Consider the following 13,838-nt stretch of genomic DNA (forward strand, 5'->3'; position numbering starts at 1 on the left):
AGTTAATTTCTATCTTTTTACACATTAAACTGGCTTGCAGGGTTGCTCAAAATGCCTGAAAACCCAAACCACCTGACTAGATCCGATCAAAACCGACCTACTTTCCCACGCTAAAAGCTCCGTCACAAGATTAACTAGACCAATGGGCTATTAAGCCTATTATGATTACAATGAAGCCCTCTTAATTTGAGTGAGATGACAATGAAGCCCTCTTAATTTGAAAGAGGTTGACAAACTCATTCTCAATTGTTTAATAATCCTAGTAAGATTAGCATGCACCTTTAGGAGAATTAGCCAAGTCAATGAGCATGAGAGAGAGAATGTGTGTAGTATTACTCATTTTTATTTGGTTATTGAAAAACACTTGAAAATTTCTCATCCACACCCAACTCAAATCACTATACCTTGGTTTCCACATGTTATTAAAAAGCACCGAGCAAACTTTTCAAATTACATTTGGAAAGATGGCCAATGAAAAGATCGTCTTCCTCTAAATGATGAGAACTTATGGGCAACAAGATTTCTTCAACCATCAATTCAAAATTTCAACTACAAAGCTCGTATCAATTTTACTTCACAATGACAACTTCCCCTTTTGTCTTACAAGAGGTATGAACACATATTATAAACTATGGACACCCAACTGTCTGTACAAAGGGTGCTGCTGCAGTCTTTTGGCTGCAACATCAACCCATACACAATTTTAATACAAGCCATAGTCCTACAAGCCTTTCTAATCTTCGTTTCTTTCTTTCTTTTTTGTCCCTTTTTTCCCCTGTTTTCCCTTTTTAAAATTTTCATGTACTACCTTCACGGCAAAGAAACAAAAATGTCTCCTTATTCACACTAGAGAAAATGAGACATTTCAAGGTGTAGAATTTACTGAGATCTCTTGTGGCAGAGGAGAACTTGGCTGGTCCAAATGTGACGGGATGACAAGTCGCTGCAAAGCCTTGAGAGCTACTGTGAGCTGCGCAAATGACGGACGCAAGTTTGGCTCTCTGGGAATTAATAGGCAGGAAGAGCAACCGATTAAACTGGATTTATTTAGTAAAGGAGTGATAATCAATAGTGTATGTTACTGTTCAGATTTCTTATACTTACGTCTGCCAACATTCCCAAATTATCCTAGCAACCATGGGATCCACTTCCTTGGGGATGTCAAGGCGACGATTCTGGAAACCTACTGCACCCACCACTTGCATTGGGTTCATTCCACTCCAAGGTAATCTCAGAGTAGCAAGCTCCCACAGAATGACTCCAAAGCTATAGACATCACACCTGTAGAATATCCAACACAAGATATAATAATGCGACCCTACAGCTTCAGCAAGGCTGTAAACAGTGGTAAAATTCACAAGTTGCTGCAATGCCATAGCTGAAAGATTATAGAATTTTATTGCATGCTCAGTTTCATCCAGCCATATTATTAGCAGGGCATTTTAGGCATATTCCAAGACCAGAAGAGAACAAGTATTTGGTAATTCAACAGATAATCTCCTATCCCCTACCTACCCTTCTTATGTATTTGATGAGTTAACCTAACTGTGAAACTCTGATCTTATTTAGAATGGAACTGAAATGATCTCAAGTATCTTTCCCACCTTGACTCTTAAGGACTAAGACAACTCCAACAAGGCATCAAAATCCATACCCAGCCCAGATTAAAATGGTAAGCCAAAACAGATACACCTGATAGAGAAATTCCCTCTAGCACAAACAAGATGTGCCTAAGCAAGTAAACCATGGGACTATTGGAGCTTCCAGACATTATGAAAGATTAATGGATTAGGGTAGAGCTAGGTAGTATAAGAAGACAACTGAACATAAACTGACTTGAATATACAAAATAGAAATAACTTAAAACAATAACAACTCACTTCTCATTTGAGGGCTCATTTCGGAGAACTTCTGGAGCCATCCACTCAGGCTAACATAGAGATAAAAGATGAAAGGATGTCAAAGTAAGCTAGCTGATGCAAATTGTGTCTTCTACATAAACAATCGAAAAAATAATTGAATAAAAATCTCAGATTCTTACCGTTCCTGCAGTTGATTTGGATGACAAGAAAGTGTTGTGCTTCAAGCGTGACAACCCAAAATCACATACCTGCATAGAAGAGCTGTAGTCTGTCAGAATTACCTTAAAACACCTCCTATATTTGACAGCATACTGCTGTTTGTCACTTTTTATTTTATCTTATGAACTTTCATGCAATTCTGTCACTTCTTATCAAAATAAAGAGGGTATCATATAATTCCCCGTGGAATGCATCAACCAGCTTGTTAAGCTTCTCCACCATTCTAAACAATCTATACTCCAGCCTAAGTTTCAGGCTAAACAAGCCATGCAACAATGGGCTTAGCACATAAACCATTTTTAAATTCAAACCAAAAGATTTTGAACTCAAAATGATTCAGTCCCTTAGGCAGGCAGACCAATATGTTACATCATCATTTGTCCTGAAAATTTAAGCTGATAGGAACAAGTGAATTTTATAATTAAATTTACCCTTCTAATACTCCTACAATAAGTGAGGCCCAATACGTAGAATACTTTGGCTAAAATGGGGATAAGTTGTGGAATTAAGGTTCGAACGGAACACCTTTATCAAACAAACAGAAATCCAGTCAAAGTAGACACAAAATTACAAAATTTGTGAGTTATGGGTGAGCCTGACTCCAAACTATCAAGAGATAATCAACCATCGAATTGATTATGTGAGCAGCGAGATAGTGAGGCAAGTAACAAGCAATGAAAGTAAGAATCAGTGCGCCAAAATGACACTGAAACAAAATCATCATATACCTTGACATTCCAGTTCTTATCAACCAAAAGGTTTGGTGACTTCAAATCCCGGTGAACAATTGTGGGTGTGCTGGTATGCAAGCAATTCATGCCTCTTGCCTGCAAGATGACAAGAGCTTTAATAATGGGTATGGATGTAAATGCTCTTCAAATAAAACAGAGGATTGATATTGTCGGACCACATCAAGAGCCATTTTTATTCTGCGCTTCTCATCAATTTGACACTGAGGACGATGAAGAATCCGATATAAGCTTCCCCTGAAATATCAAACTTCAGTAACATGAATTATGACGTGAAAGTAAGACACAACTATGTATGCATTTAAATACCAATCAACACAGGTAAAATCTGCTGGGAATACTAGAATCTGATATTGGATGAATGTTATTTTGCAAAATATCTAACTCATTATGTATGACAACAAAGTGAGGCACAGAATTATACCTTGGAAGAAACTCAGTGATGATAGAGAGGTTTGGAGGACGAGTAACAGCACCCATGAAAAGAACAACATTTGGATGCCGCAGTCTAAGCATTATCCGTACCTTATATTACAGAAGAGAAATGAAAAATGCAGGTCATTGATTTTGGATTGATTCCAAATTAAAGCCATGGACCCGAAAAAACAGAAAAAAATAAACAAAGTAACTTGGCCCTCAATTCTTGTTATGCCATTCCATTCTATCACCAAATGTCGATTCTGTTAAAAGTTGGGTTCTGTAGCTTTGGGGATTCTTGTAATTCTCCTAATGGAATCTATTACTTTAATATAAGGCAGCAAAAGGTGTATGCAACAGCATCATTGGTGGTGCCATCACATACTGCTCCCTCATTGGGACTGCTGCTGCTACCACCTCAGACTCCAGCCATCAAGGCAATACCACTACTGCTGCTATGCATGATTATTTTCCAGAGTTTTCATTTGTTTTTTGTTTTTTTTAGTGGTCTAGACATTCAGAATTGCAGAGCAGCATTACTTACCAAGTTACCATCTAAGGTAATTATAGAAGGCATCCAGATATGACATGTTTAAATGTAAGGCTCTCGATTTTATTTTTCCTTCCCTTGAATCAAAAAGAGCAATATCACATGCATATATAAAAGCCAGTTCATTGCTTACTTCTCTTTTGAACTCAGCCAAAGCAGCACCTGAGAAATCTTGGTCCAAGAACTTCTTCACAGCAACCTCCTGTCATTCAAAATTTACCAGAAGAAAATTAGATAATCTGTCACTTTCACTGCAATTTTCAAAAAGCTCCTTTTTTGATGTTAAGGTAAGACTAGATACTAATAATATGAGACACTGTGAGTAACAGCAAAGTAGTATTGTGAAGATGACAACAAAGAAAGAGAATCGTCCACATCTAATCTAATATCTAATATAATATCAATATTAAATAGCTGGAATTATCAAGAGCAAAAGACAAAAGGACAGCAAGATTTAACTCTTCTAATTTATAGCAAAGGAGCAAATAGCAAAATTTTACAATGCTTAGCAACTATATGTACTACAAAAAGGAATTGTAGAACTCACCGTTCCATTCAAATCCGCATGATAAACTTCTCCATATGAACCTATGCAGAAGGAAAACGAATAAAAAAAATTACAAAACTCTCAAAAAAAAAAATAAAAAAAAAATACAGAAGGTTATTGCTATGCAAGGATTGGAATAAACAAGCCCCTCCTCCTAGTAGTTGATTTATTAAGCATAACACTAGTACAGAGCTACAAAAATACGATGCACCATTAAGTCTCCAAAGAAATTTACCTTTTTATAGCCAAAAAAGAAAGAGAAAGAAAGGGAAAGGCCCCTGAACCTTTTAAGGATATTAAGTTCCCAATACATAATTAATACACTATTACTATTACTCTTTCTTTCTTTAATTTTTTTTAACTACACAGCTAAAACACCCATCAGGACTAAACCAACCATAGGCAATACACTTTTATTAGTAATAAATTACCAATTGTCTCAAAAGCCTCAACTAAAGGAAAATGGTGATAACTTACCAATTGTTTACCATTATCTTAACAATTGGTAGTACATATACATATATACACAAAAACACATGCATGCGCGCGCGCACACACACACACACACACACACATATATACATACGTACGTACACACACACATGGTTAAAAAAAAAACAAATTTTACAATGAAACCAAGATTCTTAAACATAACAAAGGCATCCAACAAGCCATATGCTTTACCTAATCCAATCCTTTCACCAATAACCAGTTCTTCCCAACGAATTTCGCATTCTCCTACATCCACATCATCAAATATTTGATCAACCCTATTTGTGCTGGAATCAACAGACGAGCTAGGATTTTCTGGATCCTTCAATTTCAAATTGGTCGCCATAAATCTATCGTGTGTGCACTTTCTACGATCATGGAAACCAATTTCATGCTCTTCATGTTCTTTAACCACATCCATTGTGTCACTTTGCAATTCCTCCCCATTCCTGGGACGTTCTCCCTTTAGATTAGCATTCTGATCCTCAACCAAAGCCAACCTCTTAAACTGACTTTTGTTAGCTTGCAACATGGAACTGGTGACACTGACAGAATTTCCCCCATCAGTGTCTCTACTGGACATATCTGAAGTACCAGATGATGTGAAACCATCACCATAGATCTTGCCAGACTTAGCAGCAGAACTGGTGGAAGCTAACGATGACAGATTATAGTCATTAGGTTCGCGATTAATTCTTGGAAACAGACCATCCATATAATCATACTCCTTTTTCTGAGGGACTTCATTACAAGCATATCGATTCTTCCACATCAATGGTGCAGGAGGTCGACCAGAAACAGTGTTATTTCTCAGTCTCTGAAGTTCATCGACTTTATTCTCTGCAGCTTTGTTATGCACAGAAGTTTTGCCAGTTCCTTTTATATGGAATGGATTAAGATCTGCGAAGAGGTTTTTGTAGTCCTCAGGGCTATTTTGGTTATACGGAACTACATTGAGATTCATCCTCACACCATCACCAACTGCAGGGACCATGCGACTGCCTTTATACGTGGAGGTGCCAATGCCTGATGAGGAAATTTGATCTGACTGATCAGGAGTTGGCCTATTAGATGTACCAGATGAACCAACAGCAGTATCACCACTTGCACGCAGGAATGGGGGCATGGACTCTGCCTTTTCAGAACTTGACCTTTTATCCAAGGGTGAGCTACTCTCCATTTCAGCATTTTGACTACTGCCCTCACCAAGTAAAGTCTTTGGTCTGAAGTATGCAACTCCGCTGTCATTAGAGGAATGGAGAGATGGGATTTTGTTTACTTTTGGATTATATGGGTTAAAGGTAGCTTCCTTTGCACTTGGAGTATCAACTGGTATGAGTATTCCAGGAACTCCCATTAGATCAACCAAAAACTCCCTGAAGGAGAAAAAGATATACATTAGCCCTGTGTAGAAGCATAAATAGTTTACAAAATTTTATTATCCAGGTTTAGACATACACACACACACACACGCACACACTCAATTTGCATGCATCTCACGAAGATTTACTTAATGCATTTAATAGAACAAACCATGGGACATGCATGAATTTTGGAATTTGGTTGGGTTATGGAGGGAAAAACAACTTTATACATAACTGAGAAAATAAAAGGCAAGACTTGAGTACAGAGACGAATAAAACTCACAAAACAAAATCATAATGGAGAACATCTAAGTTGTAGACTAGATAAATACATGGATAAATGCAGAGGGAGTAGGTACAAGATCAGGCAAAAGTAACCATGAATTAGGACATCTAACTTCGGACTGACATCTAATTAACATAGGAACAGAAGCTGGTGAAGGAAAATAGTGATTGCCAAAGATGATTTAATTTCTAGAAACTCTCCCCAAGCACATCCCTTGCAGGATGTTATTCTCAAAATCAAATAACCTGTACCGAAGTGGCTTTCCTGCTTAAGATAAAAAATGGTTAATTAATGGAGAAGAAATATTTGTTATGTTGGTGACATACATTCATTTTATATTTATTCAGTTTTAAGAGAATCATCCACAAGAATCTGAAGATACAGATGATATTACCCAAGTATTAATGTATTGGTAGTCAAATTTTACTTTGCAAAGAATTTACACTCCCTTCCACTTGATTATTCACCTTGTCAATATGTAAATTCCAAACATCGGCATTTGAAGGATCACTTCCAAGGGGACAGCGAGGTACTTGAGGGGCCACACATTAACGCTAGAATCTAATAGTAATTGCAATAAGACACAACCTCCCTATATTATGCACATGATAAAGCTATTGTCTTGGTCACTGTTTCATTTAAAGATAAATTCTGGGTGGTGAAAAGATAAAAAGTTTTTTTTTGGCTAATTAAAGAGAAATTTTATAAAAAGCCTGAGGCCGATAAGTACACAGGCAATATACAATAGGAAACACCCAGCTAAAGTGAGCACAAGAAAGACCCAACAACCCAAACCAAAGAAAGACACAAGAAAAAGATAAAAGTTGAGGAAGCATTTCACGCTTAAATCAAAGGCAACTTACAAATTAGGAAAAAGGAAAATAAATCCTTTGAACACTAAGCAAAACTCACATTCACATATAAGTATCAGCTGATTATTTTTTTTGATAAGTGAAGTATCAGCTGATTATCTCAGTTACAAAAATCTAAATCCCACTGAGCATACACAAATAAGTGTCCATCATTATCAACAAAGGTTAACAAAAAGGCACAAGTCATAACCTTTCATCCTCCAACTTTATTATGTTGACAGCACCATCCTCAACGCCAGTGTAATGACTATCTTTTACTAGTCTACAAGGCATCCTCATATTGTCAGCTAATACCTACATCAACAGAAACAGAGAAAATGAGTATACATCTCCAATTAGCCCCCTAACTCATATTGTTAGAGGAACTTTATATAGATCATTGGTCAACCCTAAGTATATTTATAGTTCAATTAAAAAACGTAGCCCAAAAAAAGAGCAATTAGATAAAAATTTTGCACAATCATAAGCCAGAAAACTTTCAGCAAAATGTTTTTTTATTTTTTTATTTTTTATTTTATTTTTTTAAAAGGAACTCACTAAATAGTGCCGCCTCAATATTTTTTACAGGAGCTGGCCCAGATAAAAAAAAAAAAAAAAAACACGATAGTTAGACATCCTCTAAATTTGGTTCGAAACCAGATGACTTCAATTTTTACATGAACATTTTTTTTTAATGAAATACAAAAGCAGAATAATCATCATGCCAATGAGTTTGAGATAAAAGATATAGGAAGTTTAAAACACTTTCTGGGCATTGAGGAAGCAAGATTGAGACGTCTCTCAACAAAAATATATTGTTGATCTACTCAAGGAAATAGAAATGCTCAGTTGTAAGGGTATTGACAACCCAGTAGAGCATAATAATAAGTTATGAGAGAATGATAAAGGTAGATATCAATGATTGGTTGGCTGATTAATCAATTTGTCTCACACTCGTCCAGACATTGCCTATGCAGTTTGTGCTAATTTATGCATTCACCAAGTAAGTCTCATAAGGAAACAATTTACAGGGTTCGTGGCTATTTGAAAGTTTCACCAGGTAAAGGTTTCTTGTTCTCTCGACACAATCACTTGAAAATTAAGTCACATACAAATGCAAATTGGGCTGGATTAGTTACGGACCAAAGATCTAATTTAGGATATTTCACATTTGTAGAAGGAAATCTAGTTACCTAGTGTAGTAAAAAACAGCCAATGGTTGTAAAATTAAAGCGCAAAAGTTGAATTTTGGGTCATGGCACATGGGGTATGTGAAATATTATGGTTGACGATATTGTTGGCATAACTTGGATATGATTCTAAAGACCCAATGATAGTTTATAGTGACAATAAGATTACGATCACTATTGCTCATACTTGATAAGCTCTGAACCTATGACCAACCTCAACCCATCCCCACCTCCAAAAATAATAGATGCTTTTTGAAAACAAAACTAAAATTCCAGCTTAGACAAATTTACTAGGTGGAGAAAGAACCCATATAATATTATAGCATGGCATTGAATGGCATACACCAAATTTGGCCTGGAATTTTAATAAACAGTATAGCCACAAGAAATAGATCCATATGATATTGCCTATAGAGCCTAAAGTCAATAATGAAAGTCCGATAGCTGACCTTGAAAAGCAAAGCACGGTGTCGTGAAAGACCAACATTTATCGACCCAATAGGCAACACACTTGTGGGAAGAGATGTCCTCAACTCTGTTCTCCTCTCCATCCACCGTGCCAACATTATCTCAGCATTCTTCACAGGCCCACCCATATGTCCATTAACTAGTTCAGCAAGCCTTTTTGCCAACACATCAAACTCAGCTACAGGGTAGTCTATAGCAATACAGTGTGCAATTTGCAGTAACTCTTCTAGAGCAGGATCCATTGTTCGATTGACCATTACAACTTCAAAGCCAGAACTCCCAAGGTTTGTTTCAAGATCGGTGAGACACGGAATCTTTCCTTGGTTTGCTGAATCTGTGGAGAGCCCGAATACATCATAAAAACCATCCACCACTCTATCTTCATAGTCAAGCACATTGTACTCCTGGTGAACCAAAAACACAACACGTCAAGCCAAATAGGAGGAGTACGAAAGCATTTTTTAAACTCAAGTACAAATGCAAGCAAAACATAATCAAGCACTAACATAAAGCAAACATCTAAGGATATCACAATAAAGTTGGCGCAATATCCAGTTGCACAGTTTTTATTTTTATTTTTTTGTGTGTGTAAGTGGATAAGTAATATCCAGTTACACCAGTTGAGGTGTAGATTCCACATATCTGAAATCCCTTCTGAATTCTAAATTGCAACATAAGGAAAGATATCTGAAAAAGTGCAATGTTAATTTTTTGAAACCATGGAAGTCTTTCTTCTTTCTCCTCTCTCTCACTCACAGTATGCTGGCCAAAACATCATCATTTATTGTTAAGAAGCAACATTAAAAAATAACAAAAAAAAGGGATAAAAGTCAACTACACAGTTTCAATAATCAAACTAAAATTGTAATTTAAACCGACGCTACTGTGAGGGAAAAAAAACTTTTCCACTAGGAATTTTTCCTCTGATTTACAAAAATTAACACTTCCAAGTGCAGAATCCAGTCAGAGAAGAGCTTGGATACTTTTTCTGCTTGTATGGAAAATAGTTTGCCTAAAGTAAAGTGCATAGTTCAAAGTTATTACATTTTTCCGTAATTGATTTTATTTGGACAGCGAAAGTTCCAGCCAATTATCAAAGCAAATTCTCCGCATATAAATCACAAATACCCAGTTTAGCACGCAATAATCATGATACTCAAGAAATGCTAACGAAGGTAAAATTAACAAACTCAGGAACAAAATGAGATTTGCATGTTTTATGTGGTGTATTTGGAATGAAAGAAATGCTAGATGTTTTGAAAATTCCACTAGGACCTTAGAGGAATTGACTCATTTTTTCTTCTTTACTCTTTACTCTTGGACGGCCGCTTGGTTAGCTCCTTTAGTGATTAGTTTCTCTGAGTTTCTTTTTCATTTTTCTCCTTCCTAGGCGCCCTCTGTTATACTTCCCGTGTATATGGGTTGCGCCCCTCTGCGCTCTTTTTATATCATCATTACTTATCAAAAAAAAAAAAAAATAAACCAAATTTTTCCTTGCTTACCAGTGAGTGACACTGTCACACAGAATTTAGACATTTTCCTATTTAACACTCCCGAATTATGGTAAATCACCACTTATCTCAAAAGCTTGAGTTGATAGGAAATTGTTGATTTAATCATTTAATTAATATTCTAACACTCCCCATCGCGTGTATGCTCAAATTTTTCCTTAATAAGTGAGATTCAACAAGTTGAATATTTAATTGAAATGAGAGATAAATAATGGAAACAAGGCTCAAATTTAGGATCTTCGCTATGATACCATGTTAAATTACCACTTATCCCAAAAACTTAATCTGATAAAAATAGATGAATTTAATCATTTAATTTATATTATGATAATCCCCATGCAGAAGTAGATCGCAGTAGGAATCCATTAAAAAAATTGCCCAAAACTAAGTAAAAAGCCCCAATGACAGAACTTACAATGTCATCAGAAAACAAATTAAAACATTGGGGAAATAAAATTCAAGAAACTTTGGTTAAGAATCTGCAATTGATGTTCTTCACATGGCATGGACCAAATTCCAGCAAAATTCAGGTTGGTTCTGTAAAATATCCAGTGGAAAGTAACTTTTACCCAAAATAACACTTTATAGCATTTGGCTTGGAGGGAATACACATGAAACTTATTATATTTTAAAGTTGACCAATTTCATGAGAACTACTTGCAGAAACCACTTACAACATAGTTTTATTTTCATGAACAAAAAGTAGCCTATTATAACAGAGCATGAAGATAACATCCACTACTTTGCTCCATTCAACACCATTTCCAACTCAGGCAGAAAATACTTCACTACAAATCACCAAAACTTGAGGGAATATTGGTAACCAAAGCTCACATGGTACAATCTAGAAACACTCAAAACTTAGAAACGGTTCAGGAAAATTAAACTCAACCACTTGCTATGTTCTTTTGCAGAAACCAGATTCTGCCAAACTAGCTGTCGATTAAGCAGAATGTTGACAATCTGCACGAATCAACATCCATCCAAAACTAAATGCTTATACACACCAACTAAACCACAATAAATTAAGGTCACACAGTACAGCTCCCCAGATGCTACACGCAATCACAGCCCATGAAACTTGGAAACCCTTATATCAAAGTAAATTAAAACAATTTCAAAGAGTATGCAAACTTGAACAGTAAATTCCACAGTCTACAACAATAGAGAACCCAATACAAATTGGCAACTATCAAAAGCCTCTAAATCAAGCTCGTATAGTACATTTCACTACATGCCATTTCCATCACACATCATTGAACCAAGTTTCCTCTAATTCAAAGGTGATTTAAGCAAATTCAAAGGTGGTTTAAGCAAATTTTAAACCGTTGACACAAATGAACAGTAAAATGCCCTAATTTAAACCAATCCAAAACCCAATACAAAATTCCGTAGAAATAGCTAAGAAACCCAGCAAAAACCCCCAATTCAAGATCATTCACTACAGTCAATACCAAAAACTTCACCGAATTTCATCTCCAAGTGTTTAAGCAAAAACTCACCCAATACTGTCTCGATAGCGCCTCCGCCGTAACCTCGTCCTTATCCCTCGTCGAATCGATCCGATGACCGCCCAAGCTCAACAGCGTCGCGGCGCGGATCTGATCTTTCTCCGGATCGTCTTGGAACTCCGATTTCGACGCGCTGATCGCCATGGCCAGCTGAAGCTGGAACTCCTCCTCCTCCGACATATAGTCCGCAGGATCGGCCGTCGCACCTGTGGCGTTGCTAGCCGGAGAAGGAGCCGGAGACGGCGACAAAGGACTCGCCGGACCGGCGCCGGAGCTCTGGACGTGACCGGAAACCGCGGTTTGATCGGAGGCGCACGACGGTGGCGTCGCAGTGGTCGAATTAGGGTTTTCGTTCGATCGGTTGGGGTCGTGATTGCTCCCTAAGTGAAGCTTCTTGAAAATGTGCTTCATCTCTTTCTTCCCACTCTTTCCCTCACTTTCTCGCTCTTTAGTCTTGACCTCTTTCTATCTCTTCACTTTCTCACTGTCTCGCTCTATTTTCCCTCACTTTCTCTCTCTATTTTCCTTCACTTTCCCTCGCTTTCTTTTTGGCTTCGGGGGGCGGAGGTAGAGGAAAGTGAGGAGGGAAAACTTAACGCGGTAATACTAGTAGTACCGTACGTACGTTGATTGTTGCAGGCTAACGCTACTCTCCCCGACTATTTTATCACATCCCTTTCACACATACGACATCGGCGGTCCGGGTGAAATCAGCGGGGGTCAAAAGTCGTAGTTGCGGTAAATAAGTGTGAAGATTAGTTAGTAGTATTATTTACTGTTACTATACGTCGGAAGGTTACTATTACGTCGGTATTACATTTACGAGACTGCCATTCACGCTCTCATAAGAGCCTAAGAGAAAGAAAAGTAAACGCGCCAATGAGAGAGCGACATGGTGGAGTAAGTGGGAGATCGGGTTCGATTACGTTGAGGTCAATATCCACGTCATCTACCCTCTTGAATTTTGAGGCATGACATGTATTTTGTGTTTGGCACGCTAAATGGTAAACCTATTAAGTATATTAACTAACATTTCTTTTTCCCTTTTTATATTCTATTAAAAAAAAAAAAAAGTAGGAAAAGACAACTAAGGGCATGTTTCGAATTGCGTTTGAAGAGTTTAAAAATGTTTTTAACATTCAAAAAGTCTATTTGAAGAAAAAAAAGTACTCGTTTAATAAAAAAAATTAAAAACATTTTTAATGGTTCAAAAAGCCTAAAAATTGTCAAACGTATTTTTGTCAAAAGCTTATAAATAAAGCTTTTGCTCAAAAGCCTTTTTTGACTTAAAAACTTTATTTTTTAAACACAATCCTAAATAGACTCTAATTATGTGTACTCTACTTGAGCATAAACATAATAGCACCAAGCCAAAAGAACCAACAACAAGAAGGGTAGGTGAAAAATCGCATGTCCTCTTTAAACTCGATTGAATCATAGTCTAACTCAGGCTCATTAAGCATTAGTGGGATATAAGGCCACTAACACTAGCCATGCTTGTTTGACGATTCTTATTGCAGGATTCGAACCCACACCTAGTAATCCAGCTACTTAAGAATTTCTTTCATACCATTGAACCACCATTATTGATGACAAACCTATTAACTAACTAATTGTGCTAAGACCATGACATAAATATATTTATAAATTGGCTTCTATAAAAGTGGAATGTGTTTTTTAGTATGTGATAAATACTTATTATTATTATTATTAAGCGCTCATTACTCCATTGCGGTTTAAGGGCTTTACTTTTTTTTTTACTTCGGTTTCAATTTGTATTGTTTATAATACCTTGCTTGTGGCTAAAAATGGAGAATGATA

At 36.7% G+C, this 13,838-nt stretch overlaps 1 protein-coding gene across 1 annotated transcript; it reads right to left on the reverse strand.

Moving 5' to 3' along the window:
• Positions 1-390: 390 nt before the first annotated feature.
• LOC132170311 (serine/threonine-protein kinase EDR1) lies at positions 391-12,647 on the reverse strand. The gene is made up of 13 exons (XM_059581239.1): positions 12,009-12,647; positions 8,977-9,399; positions 7,549-7,652; positions 5,029-6,212; positions 4,345-4,385; positions 3,931-3,999; positions 3,255-3,355; positions 2,989-3,067; positions 2,810-2,908; positions 2,042-2,110; positions 1,881-1,930; positions 1,105-1,281; positions 391-1,001 (listed from the first exon to the last, which is right to left on the reverse strand). The coding sequence occupies exons 1-13, from the start codon at positions 12,426-12,428 to the stop codon at positions 866-868; spliced, it is 2,952 nt and encodes a 983-aa protein (XP_059437222.1). The 5' UTR covers positions 12,429-12,647; the 3' UTR covers positions 391-865.
• Between the last annotated feature and the right edge of the window lie 1,191 nt (positions 12,648-13,838).

Source organism: Corylus avellana, chromosome ca2, assembly GCF_901000735.1.
Source record: "Corylus avellana chromosome ca2, CavTom2PMs-1.0".
Taxonomy (NCBI): Eukaryota; Viridiplantae; Streptophyta; class Magnoliopsida; order Fagales; family Betulaceae; genus Corylus; species Corylus avellana.